Raw genomic sequence first — 24,306 nt, forward strand, 5'->3', positions numbered from 1 at the left:
AAGGAATGCGCCGTTCTCTCTCTCTCCGTCTATAAGTGTTGAATCCATTACAGGGCTGATGTGTAATCACAGAAGACCTCTGTGCCCCCTCAGACTGTAATTACCTGGATACAGATACTCCCTCACTCCATCCCCTAGAGCTGCTCAAAGCCAAGAACTCTGTTAACCAGCATGCAGTGCTTTCAGCGTGCCTATCCGGGTGGCAATGTGGAGATATTTCTGAGAGATATACGAAAGAAATCAGGGATAAGATTGCGTTTAAGTAATGGGATGTTGACCTCGCAGTGTGTAATGGCTATAGTTCACCTCGGAGATTGAATCATGCACACAGCAAATCAAAGCCTGCACCTTGAAAGTTCCCCCCCCCCCCACACATGGAAATCTTTTGAGGGACCGTAAGGCGCAGCGTGACTGCACCGTGAAATCAACCCCGTCGTCTGTCTTTGTCTCTCTTACATGGTGACATCGCTGTCGCTGCTGACAAACATTATCTTGTGTGTGATCATGTGAATAGTGTCACCCCCTTCAAAATAAGTCAAAGTGGAGCCGGCTGTGTAGACACACTAGGCTGTCACACTGTGTCAAGCGTCGGTGTCAGCGTTGCATCTGTTGCAGTCACATCTCAGAAGACACAGGGAAACGTCTCTCTGTTGACTTCATCTGTTTGTTTGGCAGCCTGCCTGATTGCTGGAGTGTGTAGTGGCGAAGAGAAGCGCCGACTCAGTCGGTGCACATGCTGCCAACACCCTTCCAACACGCCTAATCCTGCTTTCACCGGGGAAAGGAGGGAAAACGGGCCTCAAACAAACACACATCTCTGTTTGTGGCTTTCCATTGCACACACACACACACACATTCCTAAAGCACCCACATTGCAGTAAACATTCGAAGGCTTTGCGGCGAGCCTCGAATGCTTTTTATTATGTTTACATTTCTCAGTATGTACAACTTTTCCAATGAGCGATAATAGCGCGAGTTCAGAAATTCTCAGCGGTTTAAATTTAGTTTCCGCGTACACCTTTATCACTACGTGTGAGCTCCCCTATCATCATGAGCCACATAATTTTTTTTTTGTAACAGAGTAAAACTTTAGCACAAACTTAAGCGAAAAGGAAAAATGCCAAGTCGCACAGAATATCTCTAATTATTCTTAACAAGCTTGTTCCGATGCTGCGATTCTAATGGAGATGCAAATCTTGGCCCCGCATTGGCCCTCGCGTCTGCTTTAATGGCCGAGCGAAAGAGTCGAGGTGTTGCTTTGAACAGCGACGGACCGGCACCTGTACCTGATCAAACCTTCAAAGATTTTACACACAAGACCACGCAGAATGAGTGGAACTTAATAAGTAAGGCTTTTTGAAGTTGACCGTGACGCCAGCTGAACCCTGACGCCCTCACATGATCAATAGCATTATGGTAAGTCCTTTTTCTCTCTCTCTAAGTAAAGGATTGTTTGAGGCTGTCTGATCAAAACACTCTCCACCTTTTATTGGTCCAACTGTCAAAGGAAGCAGACTTTGTGTTTGGCAGTTTGAAGCATTCCATCTGGATGGGGAATAGACATGAATAGGCTATGATTTGATGGACTCATTAAAGAAAAGTCTCTCTATGATCAGAATAAAAGCCGGTTATTGCAATTGATTACTGTTTCAATGCAAACAAACAACTATTCCTCAAGGGGCGAGCACTGTGGTTGTTGAATAATGACTAACTTTCTGCTTGTGTAGCTGCACATCTGGACTGCAAGTCTGGAGGGAGAAAGGCGCTCGTAATCAATTGCAAATGTTCACACGGACGCGCCAGTCTTCATAAATATGTATCCCTCGGATAAAGAAAGAGGATAGCAGGTGATTGACCATTAATACTGATGTGAGAAACGGCCCACTTGGCTTTCAAAATGGCTTCCGCTGGCCCCTGGAAGAATAGGAGATCAAAGTTGACGTCCATCTGTGATTCATTTAACTTTATTGACAATCAGTCGAAGTCGCCGAGACAGAAACTGCGTTTGACCCATCGGTCAGAGCACATTGCTCTGCCACATGTTGATATTTTGACGACATGTGAAAACCAGATTCGATCTGGTTTAAAACGTAGGTCTAAATGCGGAGACCACATACGGAGGAACACGCTGAACAGTAAATACTCCCACGCTGATGCCAGAATCATATTAGCCACCTCTTCATCTCTGCAGCATCATAACACACGGAACAAACACATCTCTCATAAAGGCATTTCACACTGCGGGAGTGAGTAATGACATGCTACTTTACATTTACATGCGTGCCACTCAGGCTTACGGAGGAGTTGACTCATCGGCGCTGTATTGTGACAATTGACGCAACCGTTACAAGTTCGTGACAGAGATGACTTGTAGCTGCTTATGCGATCTGAACCTTCAGGCGCACACTCGGTGAGAAACGCTGACGATCGCTGCAGCTGTGAATTAGGAGTGGCAGCTTAATGCTTGAACAAAACCGTCTTGGTTTCCAAAACGCTATTCCATTTGAACCCGAATCCCACCAACCCAATGAATTTTATTTGCAAATGTTGCTTTTTTTTCAGACCCCCTTGAAAGTTGTGCGTCTTCTTCGTCCTCTGCTTTGTTGTCCAACGCGGAATGATAATCATAAATGTCAGACGGTTTGGATTTCTATGATCCTTCGCAGATTTGCGATTAGCATAAACCATAAGCCAAGCAAAAGCGTCACTGGCTAAAATCACAGTGGGATCCGTATTTGTTAAGGCGTGACGCCTCACAGCCTTGTGTGTCCTGCTTTGAGCCTTCTCACATGGTGCCAGCGTGTACCCCTGAGGCCTGTTAGCCAAACCCCATGGATTGAGGCAGATCAAATTTTACTCACAGACACACGCAGCCACCCACATGCACATGAGCAGAAATGATACACAAACAAAGCGCACATATGTTATCATATTCATGTGATAATTCTCACACACAAATATATATATATATATAAATATATGTATAAATATGCACACACACACATTTCCCTGCACGCTCCTCCATGGAGGACTGTGCACAGTCCACAAACATACCTATTTCTTGATTAATCGGATGCCCCGCCTAAGCTTCCTAGATTAGGCTTTGACATAGGTTATAATTAAATAAGACAAATTCAGGAAGTGTATGAAATCTCTCATTTCCTGAACATAAATGTGAGTTTTAATTTACCTCATGCCGAGAGGAGCTGTGGTCACCTGCAGAGAGCCAATTCACTGTGCAACGCTTGGCGCATGATGTCTGGCTTGGGCTGAATGCGTCGTTAAAATAAACCCCCAATGCCAATTTATGGAACAGCGGTCAAATATTTATCCAGTTGATGAGCTGGGCTATGTCTTCCTCCCTGACAATAATTAAAGGCAAACCCAAGCGAAAGGTGAGCGGCAGCCATGACATCACTTCACAACGGCTTTCAGATGGCCTACTTTGAATAGTGGACAGTACAAAAGGGCTCTAATGTGTAATGTTCCCCTTGTGGAAGGGGGGGGGGGTGGCTGGATGTGTGATGCAGCTTTTGGATGTTTTTTCCCTGTTAGCATGGGTTTATGAACGGTGGGTAAACATCCCAAATGTCAGAGTGGCTCCTTATCCAAACTCATTTAACCTCCACAACAGCTGCTGCGAGAATAAGTCTGGAAATAAATGAGCTTGCCTTGTTGGTCTGAACCTTTCAACTCCACCAAAGCACAACGCCCCCCACCCCACTCCGCTCAACATTACGCAGTGGAATACCGGGCTAATTCTCTCGTAGGGGAAAAAAATAGTATATTCCACATCTTTCTCTGCACACAGAATAGACTTCAAAGATGTGAGAATGAGCCACGATGCCCCTAATTCCCCAAATGGTTGCCTGCTACCTCCACAGCGGAAGCTATTGAGATATCGGCATGAATGGGTGTGAATGGGGCGCTGGGCCGTGTGCTGTGAGAAGGGCCTGTTGTGAGAGCTAGGGCTTCTCAGACAGGGATCACAGCCGGAGGTGCTGCGTGTGTCCAATGAACAGCACTCAGCACCCTGGGATAACAATGTGAGCAGAGCAGTTCTGAAAATCAATAAACTACTGGAGCTCTCCGTGGTCTCCTTCACAGAGAAATAACAGCATGTCGGAGTCTATCTGTGTCTCTTTCTTTTCCTCTCTCTCGCTTTCTCCTCAGCTGTTGTTTTTATACCAACACGCTCACATAGAAAATAAGACATAAAGTCACCAACGGCCCAACAAAAAGTGATACTGTGCTCCACATTCCATAAATAGTAACTCGTCTGCATTTAATCTTTATGCGGAGGATATTTTCCATGCATCTTTCGGTTAAATATGCCCTTATAAATGTCACACTAATCCATGGACTCCCAGCATTAACGAGACGTGCATGGAAACAAGTCAGGACAGGAGAAAAGGGGGATTTTGTAAATCTCCCATCAAAGTTGTCTAATTATGTTAATCAAGAATTCTCCAAATGTCAGCATTGCTGGAGAGGATGAGATTTGGAGAGAGAGTTCTGTAAATGATGAACTAACAAAATCAGCTGGACCGCAAAGTAATGACATGAATTAATTAAAGTTGGACATACAAAAGAGGCAGGCTTAAATCATGGGCTCACTTCAAGAGTGAACACATGAATTAATATCAAGAATCAATTTGTTGCAAGAAGAAATGTTTTCTTACGCTTAATCAGCATAGATTTCGCTCAGTGTTCAATTAGGAGTTTTTTTTCCCCGAATGAGAAATCTGACATCTGTAGAGAGTGACATCCACGAAATGAATAGAAGCATGTGTGTGATTCTTTTTTTTTTTTTTTACAAACCTCTGAAAAAAAAGTAATTGAGCAAAACTCTTCAAATATTATGTCTGAGCATGAATTCAACAGGAGGAATGTTGAACGCATTTTCCGGATAAGATCATTCTGCAAGACACATGCTCGTCTGAGAAAAATCTGACCTCAACACAAAGAAGAATATAGAGCTTTAATGCATTAACTTTAAAGGAAGAGTTTGACATTTTGGGAAATTGTCTCATTATCCCCAAAACATCATCTTTTTTGTTATGACAATGCTGCAGTTCAAAGCTCCCTGTATGACTTGAGGGGAACGTTTCATTTTGGTTATTTTGAGGTCACATTGCAACATTTAAAGAACTCCATATGGTGACTGTCCAGGAACGTTCTGGTAGCGTTACGGGGCGACGCCCTCTGCACCGCTGTGGACCGATGTTCTGGGAGCATAGCATTTATGGAGCTAGCGCACTAGCATTTCCTTTAACCTCGTCTCCCAACTGCTCGGCCTTGGCTCGCACACACGGACAGCTTTTTACTATCTTTTGGATCTAAATCTGAGTGTTCTTAATGGCATCGTGGGACAGACCCTGACGTTGGATTTCTCTGGTTTGGCCACTATAAAAAAACTGCCTTCAAAGTGTCTCTCAGTTTCAGGTCAGCTAACGTAAAGATCATGCTAGCTTTGCTTAGCTGTCGAGTGTAGCTTCATATTTCGTGCACAGACATGAGAGTGGAATTCTTTCGAACTTTTTTCATGTAACTTTTTGGCAAGAATGCTAGTAGGATTGCATAGTAAGAATTAGCTATCTTTACTCAAGATGAACAAAGATAGTAGGTCAAGAAGTTCAATTCAGATTCAATTCAATTAAGTTAAGTTTATTTTGTATGGTCCAAAATCACAAATTAAAAAATGTTCCTCATTGTGCACATACAACATCCTTTGTCCCGGGACCTCACATCAGATCAGGAAAAACTCTATTAATGTTAAAACATATAACAAAGAATTATCAATTGAATTTTGATGAATTACATTATTTTTGCAAAACAGAATATCAGTCTACTGTGCAGAGTGAAACATGTTTTCAGACTTCAGTAAAGCACATGGCTTGAGTTGGGAAGAGGGACATTAAAAACAATCAAGCTGTTTATTGTGTTTGCAGTAATTAGATCTTCAACAGCGGGAGGCTTTTCCCCTCTGATTCTCTAATTTGATACAGTATCATCTCATCGCCATGCCGCAGGTTAGCCACATAGGGAGGAAACATTAATCTAATTTAACACTTCATTCAAAACTCCAGGGGGTCTCTGCTAAGTGTTGCAATCTCTGACTATTAAATTAATGTTGTTGTTTGTTTCATGACGGAATAAATATGCTTGATGAATTAGTTTTAGCAGAAAATTTGACAATTTAAATGATACACTGCAGTGGTTGTAGCATTATTACCATATACCTGTGTGCAATACTGGATAACTAACAGATTGGAATTTGAATGTAGTGTTCTCACTTAATATTAGTATTTATATCAATTAGATAACGTGAATCATATACTGAGCCTTGGAGCTTTTCTGTAATACATTTTAGTACACATTAATAATTTGTTAGCACTGTTACCGGGACACCCTTGCAATTATTGATTACTGACTGCATGTAAGGAAGGTGATTAAAACTCTCGTTACATGCATTTCAAATGTAACTGGATGAGAGCGCCAGATAAAATGTAAATGAAAAATGTGAATATTTACATTTTCAAATGGCCAAACTTAAAACTTATTGTCATTCCTGGCAGTCAGTGATGTGTCGACCATTCTCCAGGACACATATACAGATCGTGGTGTTATTCCCGTAACACCACAGAACTCTCTAGAATGGGCTTGAGACAGAACAAAACATTACACCCCATTTGCATGTCATTAGGAAAATGGAAAGCCACCTCCCCCTGTGGGTTTAACCCCTTATAAATATATTTAAATATATAAATATCATGAATACATTAATTGAAATTGCCCTCACAACACAACCACTAAAAGCACGCGACAGTCCCACTGTGGCGCTGCTTTGTCTCTCATGGGAGAGGTCATGCGTGCACCTGGAGCCACTCACACACATGCACACAAACAAAAATCATGACAACTTCGACACACATTTCACCCAACTTCTCCCTGACCTTCTCATAAAAAACACACTCAGTGACTCCACACACACTCCACCCCCCTATAAAACAGTGACACACACACATTTTTCCTCGCCAGAATCGCCACCCACACCCCTCCGTACAAATTCCCAGCTCTCGGTCTGACTTTACAACACATACTCTCACTCTCTCTCTCTCTCTCTCTCTCTCTCTCTCTCTCTCTCTCTCTCTCTCTCTGTCTTTTGCTACTTTCCCCCCTTTCTCTCTGTTTTCATGGATCAGCGGAGAGAGCAATTACATCAGCGTCGGTCTGGCGGCCTAGAGATGAAGAGCTGTGTGGCTGTGGGCAAACACCTGGCCACGGTTAGAGGAGCAGAGCAGGAGGAGGAGATCCAGTGTAGACAGATGTGCTGCAGGTTCTTTGGGCTGTGGGGAGGCCTGGAAGCCCAGTGTGTGTTGGGGGTTGAGTTCTGATGGAGAGCACTGGAGCACAAATGTGAGAACCCACAAGATCTGTGTGTGTGTGTGTGTGTGTGTGTGTGTGTGTGTGTGTGTGTGTGTGTGTATTTGTATTTGAGTGTGGTTGAGTCAAATCAGTAAAGCCCTAAAACAACCCCCCATCACAAGCAGTTAACATTACAATCCTTCACAGCAGTCAAAACTCTGCACCACCAAAGTTTCAGGCTATCCATTCAGCATGTGTCTGCCTTCCTACTTATTGACACAGTCACAGACATTTGCATTACAAAAGGAAACTGTTTGAAAATATGCACAAGACATGTCATCTCTGATATAGCTTAAAAAATGCTTCAAACATGGCCCCAAACCAGTGCAAACCTGAACTGAAACGTAAAGGGGGACAATAGAATGTTAAACCCTTGCTGCGCTGCCATTTCCTCTCATGTGTTGCTGGGGGATATTTAACTTTAACATTAAGGAAAGAGAAAAGTAGGGAAAAGTGCGCAAATGACATAAAAGAAAGAAAGAAACTGGACTGAAAGAAATTGAGCGATAGAGGGAGGGAGAGAGGGAGGGAGTGGGGTTGAGGATCACAGAGCTGCTCTTTGACCTCAGTCTAACCTCCAAGAGACCTTAGACAGACATGTGGTTGCCATCTGGCCTGGCTTACCATTCTATTATGCCAGCTGATTTATTCTTAAATGTTACTCGGATCATGCTGATGCGACTGATTTAGCTTTAGTTTTGTTTTATGCACAAGCTGGTTTAACTCTTAAAGTGTAATACATTAATACTTTTTATTTTAAAGACCGTTACATTTTAGTGGTTATTTAAATTAAAGCAATAACCATATTTTAGTCCATCTCAGTCATGTATAACTTACTTCTTCTTCTTCTTATATTAACTTTTGTATGATTGAAATGTAATATACGTTTTGCAATAGACAATAAGTATATTTGCTAAACACTTCCATTTTAGGAAAATTGAAAGACTACATTTTAGACTGGACTTTTTTCTCCATAACAAAGTTACTTTGCCAACATCCATTTGACATGCATACAACACACACGGTCAGAATATAATTAAATTATTGAAATTTAACTTCAAACTAAGTTTTAATCAGATTTGTACTTTTTGGCCAAAACAAAACAACGAGGCCTCAGATTTTCTTCCACTGTGCAGCCTCCTCGTGTTCACACACACATGTTATGAACTAACATTGAGTGGACATGAATCATAACACCGGAGAGTATGTTAGTTAATTAGTTTTATGTTTAAGATGGAGCTTCGTTGGGAGCTTGTGCAGACCCAATGTCGAAAGCTGCACTCATTAAAATGACAGCTTATATATTCAGACAGACAAACAAGTAAAACATTTATTATTATAGAGCACAGCCTCTTTTTAGCCTGTTGTCTGGCAGTGATTACAGCATTAATGAACGGGAGTCTGCTGCTGTCACCTCCAGACTTCAATTTAGGTTGTGGAAATTCACCAAGCAAAACAAAAGTACAGAGATAGATGGTATGTTTTATAACGTGCTGTCAATGTGTCCTTCTACAAGTTATATAGCATGTGTCGTTACCACTATTAATGTGCTCCAGGATTATGTCTTCTCTGGTTTTACACACCTGGACTTGGGGCTTTTCTGTCATTCTTCTCTCTGCAGATCCTCAGGTTGGACGAGGACCGCTGGTGGACGTCTCTCCAGAGATGCTGGACCGGGTTCAAGTCTGGCCACTCAGGGACATTCACAGAGTCGCTCCGGTGTTGTCTTGGCGGTGTGTTTGGGTCATTGTCCGATTGGCAGATGAACCTTTGGCTCAGTCTGAGGTCCTGATTGCTTTAGACAGGGTCTTCCTTGAGGACATGTCTGTGCTCTGCACCACTCCACCCTCGCCGGTCCCCGCTGCTCATGGGCCAAACTCAGGGCCAAACTTGGGGCCAAACAGTTCAATCGTAGGACCACACAAAAGAAGCTTGTTTCTCACAGTCTGAGAGTCCTTTTTTTTTGCGAACTCCGTGCATGCTTTCATGTGCCTTTCCCTGAGGAGAGGTTTCCGTCTGGCCACTCTTGAATAAAGAATTAAGGAGGCCTCTGTGCGCTTGTGAACGAACATTCAATACAGCTGAATGTGTTGCAGCCTCGCCTCAGATCTGTACCTCGACACAAGTCCGTCTCTAAGCTTGATCACATGATCAAAACAAATGGGAAGCACAATTTCCGGTATCATCGCAAAGTGTATGAATACGACCTTGCTTTTTGTGCAAAAATCCAAGTTTTGCTCTCTCGTTATGTGGAACTGAGGACCTTTACCTACAAATAAAAGATCTAACTTACGTTAAAGCTAACCATTGTCGAAACTGATGAGGATCAAGCAGCTGTAGAGGTTTTCATTTACAGAGCTCGGCACACTTGCAGCTAATGTGATTCTATCCAAGGATGCTGATATTTGCTCCCCACAGCTCTAATCCAACTCAGAGGCACTTGTTGCAGAGGAGTGTAAAGCCACACCCCGTCATAGCCAATTAACAGTCAAATCAACCCAAACAGATTTCCAATTGATAAATCTTTAATGATACCAGGGATTTTACACAAATGCACACTTGACAGTGCTAATTTAAAGCAAATATGAAGCTTGATTAAAAATCCCCCAGGCATGGTGGGGGAAGATAAATGTTTGAATAATTGATCAGATTTAATTGACACGACTGCGATGTTGTAAACAGAAATGTTTTGATGTTCATAATGCAATTTGACATGAGGAGAATTTGGGACGCTTCCAAGGAAGAGAGCAGTGGAGTTTGAGAAAGAGGGGAGAGATTCACGGCGGGGAGAAACTCCACGAGGAGAGAGGAGGGAGAGGAAGCAGAGAAAGGATGTTGAGGGGGACGAAGGCTGCTCTCAATTTACATTACTCCGGATCAAGCCGCCTGTACAACCACAACTCTGTATTTTATCATAACGAATAACAAAAATATATGGGCAGGAAAAGTGCCGGTTTATGATAGACAGCAAAAGTGATCAGCAAACACAATGGTACACAAGCCTGGGAGCCTGCCTGAGGCTACAGCGCTGTGGGTTGACCCCTCGAATGTGACACTAAACAAGGATGTAAATACTGCGAGAGCCGAGAGAGGAACGAGGAAGAGATAGAGGGAATGAAGGGGGAGGAGGGGGATTCTTAGGCTGAGCGAGCACGTATATGTTGCAGCATTGCAAAACAAAAATACAAGCGGGGCATCAGTGTAGACAGAAAGCAGAGAGGGGTGGTAAGGAAGCGTCAGAAAGATGGAAAACAGGGCAACCGTGACATATTCCACGGGCTCGTGTTCCACCGGGGACCTCGCAGGGGTTACACAGCCGCCAGGTGCAGGGCCACCGCTTGTCTGATAAGACACCGATCTGCATGTGTCCCGTCTGCTTACCTGTCCGCCCGGCCCCTGGTAAACATCCCGGTTATCTGCAAACAAACAGAGTTTACTAGTGACTATGTATGAATGCATCACATTTTGATGGAACTGCCACGTCGGGCTCCGGATGCATCTCCACCACGATGTTACAATGTACACCCGAATACATGAATAGGCAACAAGGAGGCCCTCGCCGTGTGTAGGGGGTAGTGTTGACTGAATTTTTAAAGATGTTATTTTGATTTGACACGACTGTTGGTACAAGACAGCAAGAGGAGGAAGACAGAAAATCATGTAAGGCGGCCTGCGTCTGGGGAAGGGCCAGGGTAAACAGCAGTGGGAGAAGCGAGAGGGGACGGAGACAAAAGACAATCAGCTGGCGAGGGAAGGAATCACCATATTGACTGTCATGGGGACAGACAGTATAGAAAGAGGGAGAGGAGGGGGGGGGGGGGGGGGGGGGAATACAGAAGCCAGCAGATAAACAGATCCAAAGATGACAGGCGTGCAGCGAATCCGACACACAAAAACATGAAAGCACTAACACACAAAGACACCCAGATGCAAAGATACATTGTAGACAGCAAAATAAAGTCACCCAGACCGCCTGCAGGTAATGCAAGTAATTGGCACCATTTGTTTTTTTTCTCTCTCTCTCTCTCTCTCTCTCTCTCTCTCTCTCTCTCGCACCTTCAATCCGTTCCAACAATGACAATAAGAGTCAAAGTGGAAAACCACCACGCTGCGCACACACAATGCACAAAAGGTGGCTAGGAGCGAAGCTGACATTACAACACGTGCGTTTATGTTGCCTGACAATGTATCGCTTCCACATCAAAGGAAGCCCTCACCTTTTGCAAAAGCAAGCGGGGGCGAAGTAAGTGGAGGCCCTCGCTTTATTAACTCCCAATCAATAAACATGCAGTCGGCGGCGAGGTAATCAGGAAACACTGGCAAATGGCCTGACAATGTATCAAAGCCGATGCTCCGAGGCAACGGCACAAACTCTAACAAGCATTTTATTACCGGTAGCTGTTACTGACATTAGTCAAAAACCAAGAGAGATAAAATAGAATAAGGAATGCGACGTGGTTGGCTGAGAGGGCCCCTCGGCTGGGAGTGTGCACCTCGCACGTTTGATAGCCGCACGCCTCCTCTTTGATATGATAACAAATAGAAATAGTTTTAAAAAACATCAAATGGGCAGCCGCCGAGGAGCAGACTCGCTGTGACGGATGTCTGGTCTAAAGGGCAATGGAGCCGCCTCGTCCACAGACGTGGGAAGATTGTTTTAGGTGAAAAAGTTGCCTGATGTCCCACGGTGGAGGAACTATTCAGATGGAAAAGTTGCAAAAAACACTTGTGGAAAGTGAAAGTCAAATTTCTACTTCAGTAAAAGTGCAGCTGCGTTATCAGCAGAATGTAAATGTGTACTCGTTCTGTAAAAGACACTTAGTTGCTTCCTTGCCAGACTCCGATGAGAAGTTTGATACTGTACCGCTCTCATTCGTAGTCGTAGGCTAAACACAAGGCTACCGCAAGTAGCCGGTTAGCTTAGCTTAGCACGAAGACAGGAACAGGGGGGGTTCAAAGACACAAAAACCCTTTGAAGCTCTATAATTCACACATTTGTACACAAGTGTACAAAAATATAAAAAAATATATAAAAACACACTTCGATGTTATGGTAGCTTATGTGTTTGTGCTAAGCTAAGCAAGCCCAAATGTAGCACGTGTACCGTGCAAACATGAGCTAATGCCCCAACATTTCGAAATCTTCTTTTTACTAACATTATACTTCAGTACAGTACTTCCAGAGAGATCCTTTTCCACCACATTAGTCTGTGGCCATGCTTGTACAGTTTGGGGGCCGTGTTCAGGTGTCGGCTTCTCACCCAAAGGATCGCGTACAGGTGAGAAACCCAGATGGAGACTCGCTCTTACCTCCAGCTAATTTGTTTGTTTCGTTCTGGGGCATAGCTGATATTAAAAGGAGATCCTGAGCAGTGAGGGAAGGAGGGATGGAGGGAGCTGGGGAAAGAGGGCGGAAAGGGGAGGAGGGGGTGGAGGGGCTGAGGGAGGGAGGGAGGTATGAGTTTACAAGCCGCAGGTATGGCGAATGGGTGAGTGAGAAGATGCAGAAAAGAAGGCGGTGGGGGAGAGAGAGAAGAAAAAAAAGAAAAAAGAAGAAATTCTCATCCAAATAACTTTCACCCTGTGGGCACTAAAATGCAAATCACAGATCAAAGAGGTTTGGAATGGAAACTAGCAAGATTGGGAGAGAATATCATCAAGCTGGGGTTATATATGTATGTTCAGGATGTGAGAGAGACACGCTGGACTCAGGTAATGGAGCTGACCTGTACTCGAACACTGACCCCCCCACCCCCCACTGCCACTATCATTCCCCCCGCCTGCCTCCCTTCCCAGGATTATCATGTACAGTACGCTGGGAAAGTAATTTAGTTTCTCCTTACAGTACTTTCCTTCCCTTTCTGCTTCTCTCTTGTTTATACAGCGTTTTCATCAGCCGGTGAATGTGCAGTTTACACAGACACAAGCCCCCCCCTGTCTCTCTCTCTCTCTCTCTCTCTCTCTCTCTCTCTCTCTCTCAAAGCAGTGGTGAATTCCCCGCTTACATGTTGACACTGAATTGATGTTTGGCAACTGCAGTGGCCTGTTTGCATGTCTCGCTTTCCCCTCGCCTCAGCACACGGGAAAACGGATGAATTTTCAGCAAGGAAAAAGGGGGACAGAACAACGAGGATCCGCACGTCTGGTGGGACAAAAACTTCACCTGCTCCAAGTATTTGAAGTATTTTGAGCGGTGTTTCATTTTGTGAGATATGTTACATCTCAACCTACAGGTCTAAATGCAGTGTAGTTCACATCTGCAGCTCCATACACAGAGAACATGCAGTGGGGAGGGGGGGGGGGGGGGGGAGCTAAAGATAGGCACGGAGGATGTGACTCTGAAAGAGGAATCTCCACATTAATTCCTAATTAATGTCTGTCTCCCCATTAATGTGTCTAATTAATTATTCATGTCTGCCTCGTCCACCTGAAGCCGTCTCAACTTGTCTTGTATGCCGACATCGAATGTGACAACGTTGTGTCGTGGCACGTGCTTTTGTTGTCGGGTTGTGACTTCAACTGGCAAATAAACAAAGCGTTTCATGTCACAATACGAACAGATTTGGAGATTTGTCCATGGCACGTTTGTCTTTTCGGCATCATATTGTGACATCATTCCCAGCCTGTCAACATGCATTACCCTCCCGTATGAATCCGTCTTTTGGAGCAATACAGCCACATTTATTCCACTGGTGGAAAGTATCGAAGTTCTTAATTTAAGTGCTGTATTTTAGTACAGTCTTGAGGGACTTGTGCTTTATTTGAGTGTTTTTAGTTGATGTTACTTTATACTTTTCACACCAGATTTGAGAGAGAAATATGACTTTATTTTCCACGACTGTCGCATGGAGGAAGGAAGTGACTCAAATGCAGAATGTGGAGACTTGCGTATGATTATGAAGATAATGTAATGACACAGAAAGCTCACTGGTTCCAAAGGGGAGGCGGGTACAGCTGGCAGATACTAGCAAACGAAAACCCAAAGACGAGCGGACAAAAAGCAAAGGAACCGAGACGGCGTGAACGGCCTCTGACTAACGAGGGAAGTGAGAACAGGTGGGCGGGACTAATGAGGGACAGGTGAAACTGATCAGGGCAGAGCAGACAGGAAGTGCAATTGAACATGACCCAAGACCATGGAGAGAACATTTGGTCTCTTTCTTCTTCCCTACCCCATCAGTCATCAGTCACGACCTCTGAGCTTTATCTTGTGACCCTCCAGAGGTATCCTGACCCCTAGGTTGGGAACCACTGGACTAATACTGTAAAAGAAGTATTGCGACACACTGCATCTGAATACTTCTTCCACCACTGTCTTCTCCACTTTACTGAAAGAAAGCATACAGTATCTTCCTTGCCTTGATTTATCTATTATCTTTAAATTAAGACCTTGAGAATCCATCTATATGCTGAATACAAATATACTGGCACTTTATTCTGTCATTGTAAAAAAAAAAAAAAAAAATCCTACACATAGGAAAGGAAGCTTCTTTTCTCCCCCACAAAGTAAAGGTTAATTTCCCAAAGCTTCAGTATCTCTTCTTCTGAGACGGAGCAGGTAGTCATTCCGTTGCACTTTCTGCATGTGCCATCTGCATCAGCACCAAAGCCCTCCTCTGATGTGGATTAGCGGTTCGCAGCACTTTGACTCTCACTGTCACAGGATTTTAAAACACAGCTGTTTTTTTAAATTTAATTTTAGAGTTGGTCAGCACAACCTGTGCAGTGCCACACTCTTCAGTCTGCATCCAGCCGTCCTCAATGAAGCGGTCTCGTCTGCACTATCGGTTCTTTTTTCCTGTGGCATTTGCTTTTGAATGTAAATCTTTAATCCTCCCTTCTTCTCTTTCCTCTCCCCACCTTTTCTTTGTATGTGTCCATCCGTCCTTTCTCCCCGTGAACCTCCACATCCCCTTGCTGTTGCCAGCCGTCCACATTTTTTTTTTGCGCCCGGTGTTTCCTGCTTTTGTAATCTGATTACTTCATGGCGGAATTAGTATGCATATTTAATGCAGTTTTTTCTCTCCCCCTTCTTCTTCTTTTCTCCTCTCCGTCTTTTATTCTTTTTAAATCTTGATGAGTGATGCGGGGAGAGATGGAGGTGGGGTGGGGTTGCTCTTCTTGCATGTCTGGCGGATATGCCAGGGCCATGCTAATAAATGACAGCTGATTTATGCGTCTGTATTCTTTTATTTATAAAAAAATAGCAAGCGGGCTGATTTCTGATATTAATAATACAAGTGGATCCACTTTGATTAGGCTTCTGTGGAGAGCTGTGCATATTCAGCATTACAATTAAAGCCTCTGATGTGAAATAGGAATGACACGCTAATGAAGCGAGCTAGCGAGCCTGAACCGCGACTGTCCAACAGCATTACGGCCCATCTCGGATGAAGAGTAATTATACGAGGAACACTGAAATGTCATTAAAAATCCTCAGTAAGTGATTTAACCCACCATTCCTCACTAATGCTAGATATTTCTCTTTTTTTTTCTTCTTTACCAACCCCGAACCCCCACATGATCAACTCCCAAGGTTTTTTGTTTCTTTAAAAAAAAAAATATATATATATATATATATATATATATATATATATATTTATACATATATCTTTCTTTTACGAGACCAAACTTCTCCTCTAGAAGTTCCACAAACAAAAAAAAAGGCACCAGATTCCTTAAACACAAACACATTTGAGAGCTTTGGAGACAAAGACATACCATCGCATTGTCCTAATTTAATTGCAGTACTCTGTGGTGCCGGTGGTGGTAGGTAATTGAAATCATTCCATTATAAATTCCATTATGAATTGGTGATTAAGGCCAGAGGTGATTACCATGGATTAAAGATGATAGTTGGGATTTTTTTCTTTTTGCCATAACCTCTCCAGCCACCTGCACACTATCCACCTCAAACAGCTTGATTTATCACCACTTACATGTTAGGGGAAGAAAGTATGAGAGAGAGAGATACGACGTGTGAAAAAGAAAGAACACAGGCGATAAATAGTGTGTTGTTTCTAAGAGGATTTAGTTAATCTGATTCTACGTCTTCATTCTTGTTTGATGTGCTTATTTTTATGGGCAGAAGCCCGGAAGGCTTGTTGTTGTTGTTGTTGTTGTGGTTCAAGCACAACGAAAAACAAATAATGAGCCATATCATGTCACCATATCGTATTCATTAGTCTCATTGTCAAGTCTATCTGTGCGTGTGTGTGTGTGTGAGGGGAGAGAGAACCTGATAGTGTGTGTGTGTGTGTGTGTGTGTGTGTGTGTGTGGATAATGCCACAGGCAAGAATTCATGAATATCAGCAGTTTCTCACCATTTTGTTGGGTTAATCCCTTGTTTCAGTTGGAGAAATCGGCGCTTCTCTTGCATACATTACACCGGTGCCTGCACATCACATCCCCACCAAGTGAAAAGTACCTTTTTTACGTCAGGTCCGTCTGATGTAATGATGAGTGAAGTTTTATGTATCGGGGTCACACAGTCTTTCTTTTTTTGTCTAGCTCAGCAGCTCCTTTTTTCGACAGCGTGGAACATCGGAAATGTAGCGATGGGGCAGGTGGATGAAGATTTACATGAAAAACAAAGTGACCATGTGGAAAACACAGCACTGGGGACAAGCATGAAATAAGTCTGATTCTCATGGGAATGTTATAGTTCTTATTTGAACTTCTGACTTGAGTGGAAGTTTGCCCGACTCTGAGGTCTCGACAAATAAAGGTTTTTACATAAAAGTGACCCACCTAAACCAAGAAATGTACCAAAACCTCCACCGCTGCTGACGCGGCAAAACGCGTGACTCCTCTGAAGGCATGGAGCGCCTTGTGGCACCAAACTCGGCACCGGGTGGGCGGTTACTGGAAGCCGGGTGGGGCGGGGAGCGGGCGCAAGAGTCCCCTTCGCCCACCACCCAACCGACCATCATGCCTCCGAGCTATGCAATTATTTTTGCACTGCTCCCAATATCAACTTGAGAGCAATGCAAATTATTTAAGACGCGCTTTTCAGGGCTCGCAATTATAATAATGATGATCTCAATTAGCGTTGCCATTGCCTCGGACTATTTAGCAGGCAATTTTGCAGCCCGGGGGCGAGGGTCTTCTCGGGAGCCGACACGCATCGTCAGGTCCGAAGTGGTGGAGAGAGGAAGAAAGAGACAGGGGGAGAGAGAGAGAGAGAGAGAGAGAGAGAGTTGGCACTCTTAATCAATAAACTGCGAGACTAGAGATATTTACCACCCAATCCCACAAGGGGACGGTTCATAAATTGACCTAATTGGTCAGTGTTGGAGATGAAATGAATGATGCCAGGATCTAATTCAAAAGGGCAGGATGTAAGTTATTTGGCCTCGCACCATTGTACCGGGGAGATAGCTATTCCATGTCAGGAAGTTAAAGGAGTAGTTTGCCCCTTAACGTGCACTTTATCCAGAGTTAGAGGAGAAGATTGATGCCACATCCAACACACACTGCAAAGTAAGTACGCTTCCAAATGCGTTAAACTATTGTGTTAAAAGCTTACAAAACACCCGCTCTTTCATGAAAAATAACCCACATTTCAGTGTCCCAGCCTCTCGTGTGGGTGTACTGCTCTGCCACTGTATATTAAAGGGACTTCTTTTTTTTTCCCACCCCGCCATTCATGTGGAAAAGGCTTGCACCACCAGCTACCCTTTTCTTTTATTCATCGTCCTGTAAATAACTCCACTTTATGAAAAGCAGCCAGTGTGACTCACGGATACCTCTCTAACCACAAGCCATTATTATTTCATGGCCTTTGAAAGAAGGGTCTATAGCAGGCGCTCTCACACTTTAATGCCGGAGCTCCCTCTGATGTTGTGTAGTACACAGCGGCCCTTGTTGCACTCCGTATGCGATCCCTCACTTGAATTCACAAACACTTCCAAGTGCATAAATAGCATGGAGGACGAGTGCCTTGCGAAGCTAGCTAATGCTCTGGAACGCCATTGCTGAGGAGATAACAGGAGCCTGCCATGGCTGATGCTTGAAACTGTCATGGGGGGTTGTGTGTGTCTGTGTGCCTTTATGAAAAATGCTGTTGTTCTGACCTCTCATGGGACATCATATGGTAAGGAAAAAGAACACGCATCAGCGTTACGATTAAATGACCACGATTCAAAGGGTCCCACGATGTCCCAGAGCACCCTTTTGGAACGTGTAGAAGGCTCTCGGCATACAGACGAGCTAATGGGCAACCTATTGGTCACGGTAGATTCAGTTTGAATCTCAATGAGGGTGTCAGTGTGCGGCTGCTCCATGACCGACAAGGTGTGGTGGGCCTGCTGGAGTTGATTTAGCCACGCGGCCTGTCATAGCGTTTTATCGGTCAACATCCATACATTTTTTTTTTTCTTTCTTCTTTTTCTTTTGAAGTGTCAAGAGGGGAAAAGCGCCGTCTTGAAGATGGAGCAAACATGTCTGATGAAATTCCGCGTCTTTGTTTTCCTCCACATGATGCAGTGCCTTTGATGGTAATAATTTTCTACATGAGCATGACAACAGACTTCACAATATGGTTTGTGCCAAAAGCACTTTTTCAGCGTGTGTAGCCCAGAAATGAAGCCGAGTCGGGTAAAGTCTCTCAAGAAGGTACAGGGTGGTACCGCCGTGCATTCTGGGACACGCGTGTGGTACATGGGAGGCAGTGGGCTTGAATCATACAAGGGCTAAACCCATTACAGGTCCATAGGGGTGGGCAATGCAGTGCCTTGTCCCACTCTTCTAAACAAGACTCTAGGTGCTGGAAGCCCGAACAAAGCCTTGTAACATACACATTAAACTTTAATTATTTTTTTTCTTCCCCCAACCCCTTCCTTCACATCTCCTCCTGAAATGTTAAAAGTGTGCTAGATTTTCATGTCTGTGCCTTTGTAGAATAAAAGATATATGTGTAACAGTAGAGGGGGTGTGGTGAGGGTGGGGGGAGGGAGGGTGTGGGGGGGGCTAGTCTCTGATGCTTGAGGTAGACAGTTGCTTTTCAAATTCCAAGTTTTGGTCCTTTATTTTATTCAGCAGTGAAATGCCATGAATACAGAAAATAATAACGTCTGTTACAATTCTCAACCATGACCTTCTAATGTCAGAGAACCTTTAACGTATGGACACAGTACACAGTAATGAAAAGTATCAAAAAAAGTAGTTGAATCTCGATCAAAAGGAAATGAAACAAAAACAAAAAAAGTTTTCACCAATTACATAAACATATGTTTGCTACAGTCCCAATTTACTGTATACATAGGGGGATCATATTCCCAATTATTAGAGAAGGATAGCAGTAGAAAGGATACATGACTCAACTGCCAGACATAATGCTTCATAAAGTATGCACAGAGGTACAAGCAATAAATACACACATTAGGTTAAGCCTTACAGCTACGCAAAGCAGATGCAGAAAAAGCAGGTTTGCTATTCTTAGCGAGCAATGAGAGAGAAACAGTAAAAATTCAGGTAAGTCAGAAAAGAAACACTGAGATTTTTTTTTTCTCTTAGAAAAAAGTCTGGTAAATTTATGGGTCCACCAACATTTTTTTTTACATAAGTATGCACAGTTATCAAAATACAGACAAAATCAACCCAGAAAATCCAGACAATCCTAAAATCTAGTGGAGGAGCAGATCGCAGTTCTGGAGGTCTTTCTGGTATTATGTGCAAGCAACTATTTTAGACATTTTTTTTTTTTAACTTAATTTATACAAAACCCATGCAAATCTACAGGTAATATGCATTCTGTGGCTGACAGGTTGTATCCCTCCCAAAACAGTATATCTGAGGTAACGCACTCCTATGCATTGTACGTACATTTAGGCCATCGTCCCGATGATTTTTATTATTATTCTTTTTATCCATTCTTGTTTCCAGTCCACCAAATGATTTTTTTAGACATGCATTTTTTTAAAACACAATATTCCCTTACAGGTAATCTATACATTATCATTCTACAAATGTTTGAGGACAACCTATTACAATGCAAATCTTCCGTATCTTGACGCAGGGAATGTAAACGTTGGTTTGAGCCACGTCCTATGAGACAAGCGTTGTAACGTGTAACAGCTCTTGTGGCATTCGAATAACTCGTGCAATCTGTCATAATTGTTCTGAATTTGTTGTGCAGAGGTAGAAGCTTTTAGAAAGCCTTTTTGGGTAAGTGGGAGAACCCTTTTTTTCTTCTCTCTTCTTTTTGTTTGAAAGACGCAGCGTCCTCTTTATTTGGTGTGATAAGATTATTAAGAACGTTGTCTTCAAGTCGTTTTGCTGACTCCAGCTAAGTATTGAAGGGATAAGCTTTGTTCCTGGGCCCAGTACCCTCTTGACGTGGAACTGGCGTGCGTGTGTGTGTTGTCTGTCTGTGTGTGTGTGTGTGTGTGTGTGTGTATTTACAGGCTGCGTGTTTGTACAGGACTGCACGTGTCTGCGTGTTAAGCTCTCGCAGCAAATTCCTCGGCTCGGCACAGCGCTTGAAAACAGTGTTTCCATTTTGGTCGTTACAGCACAATACGAAGCCACTCGTCGGTTCTTTGACAGCGTGCATGTTCTGCAGCTGGAGAGTCGTTAACCGAAACAAGAAGGTTGGGAGACCAAAAGCTTGGGGTCTGTGTGTGTGTGTGTGTGTGTCTGTTCACCTGCATGTATGCTGATAAGGTGTGTGTGTGTGTGTGTGTTTTAGCATTTTGTTATCCCATACAAGAGGAGGCAGAATTTTGTGTAACTTTGGTTTACTGAAAACAGAAATGACCATTAAAGCAACAACACTTTTCTAGATGACATTACCTGCGAGGGAAACGAGGGGACGCAGTCTTCAAGTTAACTACTTCCCCTTTCGCCCTCTCTGAAGACCAAGTGTGTTATAAACAGCTGGTTACCTATACGGAGTACATCAGTGCGCACACCGGTTATATCCATATAGTTTAGAAGCTATGAACCACACAATGAGTACTTGATGACGTTAAAGCAAATATCACCTAGAAAAGGTTAACTTTCACCTAAGATATCCTCTTCCGCAATGGCTATTATTATTTGCTTTTACATGGTAACCGAGCCATTTCATATCAACTTGAAATTATGACTTATTTGGCTTCACTAGATATTTCTCATGTTTGGTTAGCGATGTTTTCAGTTTCGGTTTCGACGCGGCTCGGAAAACAAAACCGCCACGGAAATAAGACGTGACAGTATTTTGACAGTCCCACTTAGAACAATACATATTCACCAGGTCAGAAAAAAAAAAAAAAAAAGGAACGTGAAAAAAAAAAAAAAATGACGTGTGATGTGGTAATGCGTAAAAAAAAGAAAGAAAAGAAAATAAGAAAAATTAACTTCACAACAACACAATGTTTCTGCACTTCCATTGAATACACAAATGTTTTGTTTTGGTCAGGATCCACTTTTACAGTTAGCTGCTCTCTACCAGTCAAATCACAAAAATGCCTGCAGTTCAAATATCACATCACCTTTTTACCTACAGTACGTCTGGCAGAAAATCTCCAAAGTGGACGTTCAATGAGTTATCAAATTACACATCAAAATCAGCATTTACTCCCACCCCACCCCACCCTCTCTTTCTCGTGATCATCTTTGTATAGGGCTAAATGAAACAATCCCAGAGGTTATTCAAAGGTAGTTTGCGGAACAAAAGCTTCTCTTTGTACTAGTTTAAAGTCACAGAAGACGGACCAAGAGGAGTTTGGTGGCTTCTGTCTATAAGCTATTGGCCATTGCTAGTGTTGGCTTTGGTTTCTAGCTGTTGCCTGTGACTGTTTGCAGGTAGACAAAGCTTTAGAACGAGGAGGTAAGGAGAACAGCAAGAAGAAAATTATGCGGAAATGCATTTGTTTTGTAAATGGTGCTTTATACAAACTACTATTTTCCCCCATCTTAATTTCCAGTTTTTTTTTTCTTCTTTCTTTCTTTTTTCTTCTTCTTCTCTTTACTTTTAATCACAAACAGATAATAGACTGGAAGCCAACTTCTTTTTTTTTCTCTCCACTTTTTTTTTCTGGACAGCTGCAACAACAGTCTCGGTACTGCATTTCCATTACTGATGTGATTCAGGGAATGGCATTTACAGTTGTTGGTGTCTAGTGTCTAAAAATCAGATTTAGAAATTAACGATGGGAAAAAAAAGAAGCTAAAAATAATATACTGGTTTTCATTATAGTAGCAACATACAGGCAGTGACACACATTTCTGAGACTACTCCTGTGCAAATGATAACAGAGCAACAACTTGAATTGAACCAGCAATTGTCTCTAGACATGAACAACTACTGGGGGTTGGATTATTCACAAACATAAAACGTCTTCCTTTTTGGCAGTATATGAGGCCGCTAGCTTTCAACGGAACATGATTTGCTCATTTGTTTCATGTTTTTCCCCCATCCATGAGTCCATCATCCTTGTACTGTGTGTGGCCACGCCTTGTCTAATGAAATAGGTCTCAAAGAGTTAATTCTTCTAATCAGACATCTCATGCCTGTCATGTGTGGGGATCCCAAAGGGCTGCAACAAAGAGTTCCTTTGGACCGGTCTCCATCCGGATGCATGCTCAATAAATAGTCCCAGTGGTGAGAGAGACAAAGAGAGAGTCAGCTGTGGTTGCTTGGACTGTGGAGTGGTTTCTAGTCTTGCAGGAGGTTTGTGTGAGAGTAACAGTGCGGCTGGGGGAAGGGACATGTTGACCAAAAACTGTATCCTAGTCACTCCAGGTCCTCTGATAAGTTCCCTTCCTCCAGCTCCCGGTCATCGTCCAGCTCTGGACTGTGATTGGCTGTCGTCACCAGTGACATCGGACAGTCATCTTCATCCATGTTAAGTGGCTCCTCCTTCACGTAAATGGGCCTATGACACAATCACATTGACGAGAAATGTTAGATGTTTTATCACCAATATTCTGCAGCCAATAGCACTTGGTGTTATTTTGAATTACCTGTAAATTACACCGTTGTTAGAATTTAAGAAAACCAAATCATTACACATTTTTCTGGTCATTAAGCACATTTTCTGTACATGGAATACACAATGTGGGGTTCAACTCACAGATAAATATGTTGTCTTATCAGAAAACAGGCAGATAACAGCGACTACATGCATTATCTAGTGAAAGTAACAACCGTGTTGTTTGCGAGACGCTAATTTGACATGATGCCTCACGTCTACTGTAAGTAAGCGCATGAAAATTGCATGAAAAGCATGGCCCCTGTAAGGCCGATAAGCTGTGATGTTCCAGACATGTTTGGCATTTAAAAGTTTACTGATGACACCAGGTTGAAATACATGAAAAAGGAAAAAGAAAAAAACAGAAAAAAAAAAACAGGCCACATGATAAATAATGGAGAATTTCTCATCCCTGAGCCCCCTGGAGCAAAGGCAGAGGAGAGGCTTTTTTATCTAGTTAATAGAAAGCGCAGCCACTCGTTAATATGCAGGGGCTGTGCATGTCGCTCCTCAAGAGGAGAAACCGGCAGCTAGGTTCTGCCATTAATCAACTTCAGCCCCGGCAGTTGGCTCGGACACCATGATACATGTTTTTAACTCTAAATGGATGAATATCTTTAGCCACTGTCAATAGGCGGCCGGCAGCAAAAGCAGCAGCGGCGCTGCGAGCGGGACGCCGCTCCCTTCAGAACAACAGAGGAGTGGGCGGAAAGAGGTGTTGGGCGAGTAAAAAGAATAATAATGCTGTCACACACAAACAAGGCATAACATGATCTGGGGCCCTAGTCGGGGAGAGGGGTTTGTGCCACGATGATAAATCTGACAAAACCTAATTATTTCTGACGCATCGGATGCATCAGACAATCCCCCCAGACTATGAAAGAGGAGAGTGGAGAGAGAGGCTTATCAAGTGCTGGTGGG

At 43.2% G+C, this 24,306-nt stretch overlaps 1 protein-coding gene across 1 annotated transcript in view; it reads right to left on the reverse strand.

The window, feature by feature from the left end:
• Positions 1-22,020: 22,020 nt before the first annotated feature.
• Positions 22,021-24,306, reverse strand: part of foxp2 (forkhead box P2) — a 90,534-nt gene continuing 88,248 nt past the window's right edge. The window contains exon 18 of the mRNA XM_034526833.1: positions 22,021-23,289. Coding sequence (XP_034382724.1) covers positions 23,148-23,289 — 142 coding nt within the window. The 3' untranslated portion in view covers positions 22,021-23,147. The remainder of the gene's footprint in view (positions 23,290-24,306) is intronic.

This window comes from Cyclopterus lumpus, chromosome 23 (assembly GCF_009769545.1).
Source record: "Cyclopterus lumpus isolate fCycLum1 chromosome 23, fCycLum1.pri, whole genome shotgun sequence".
NCBI classification, from domain to species: Eukaryota; Metazoa; Chordata; class Actinopteri; order Perciformes; family Cyclopteridae; genus Cyclopterus; species Cyclopterus lumpus.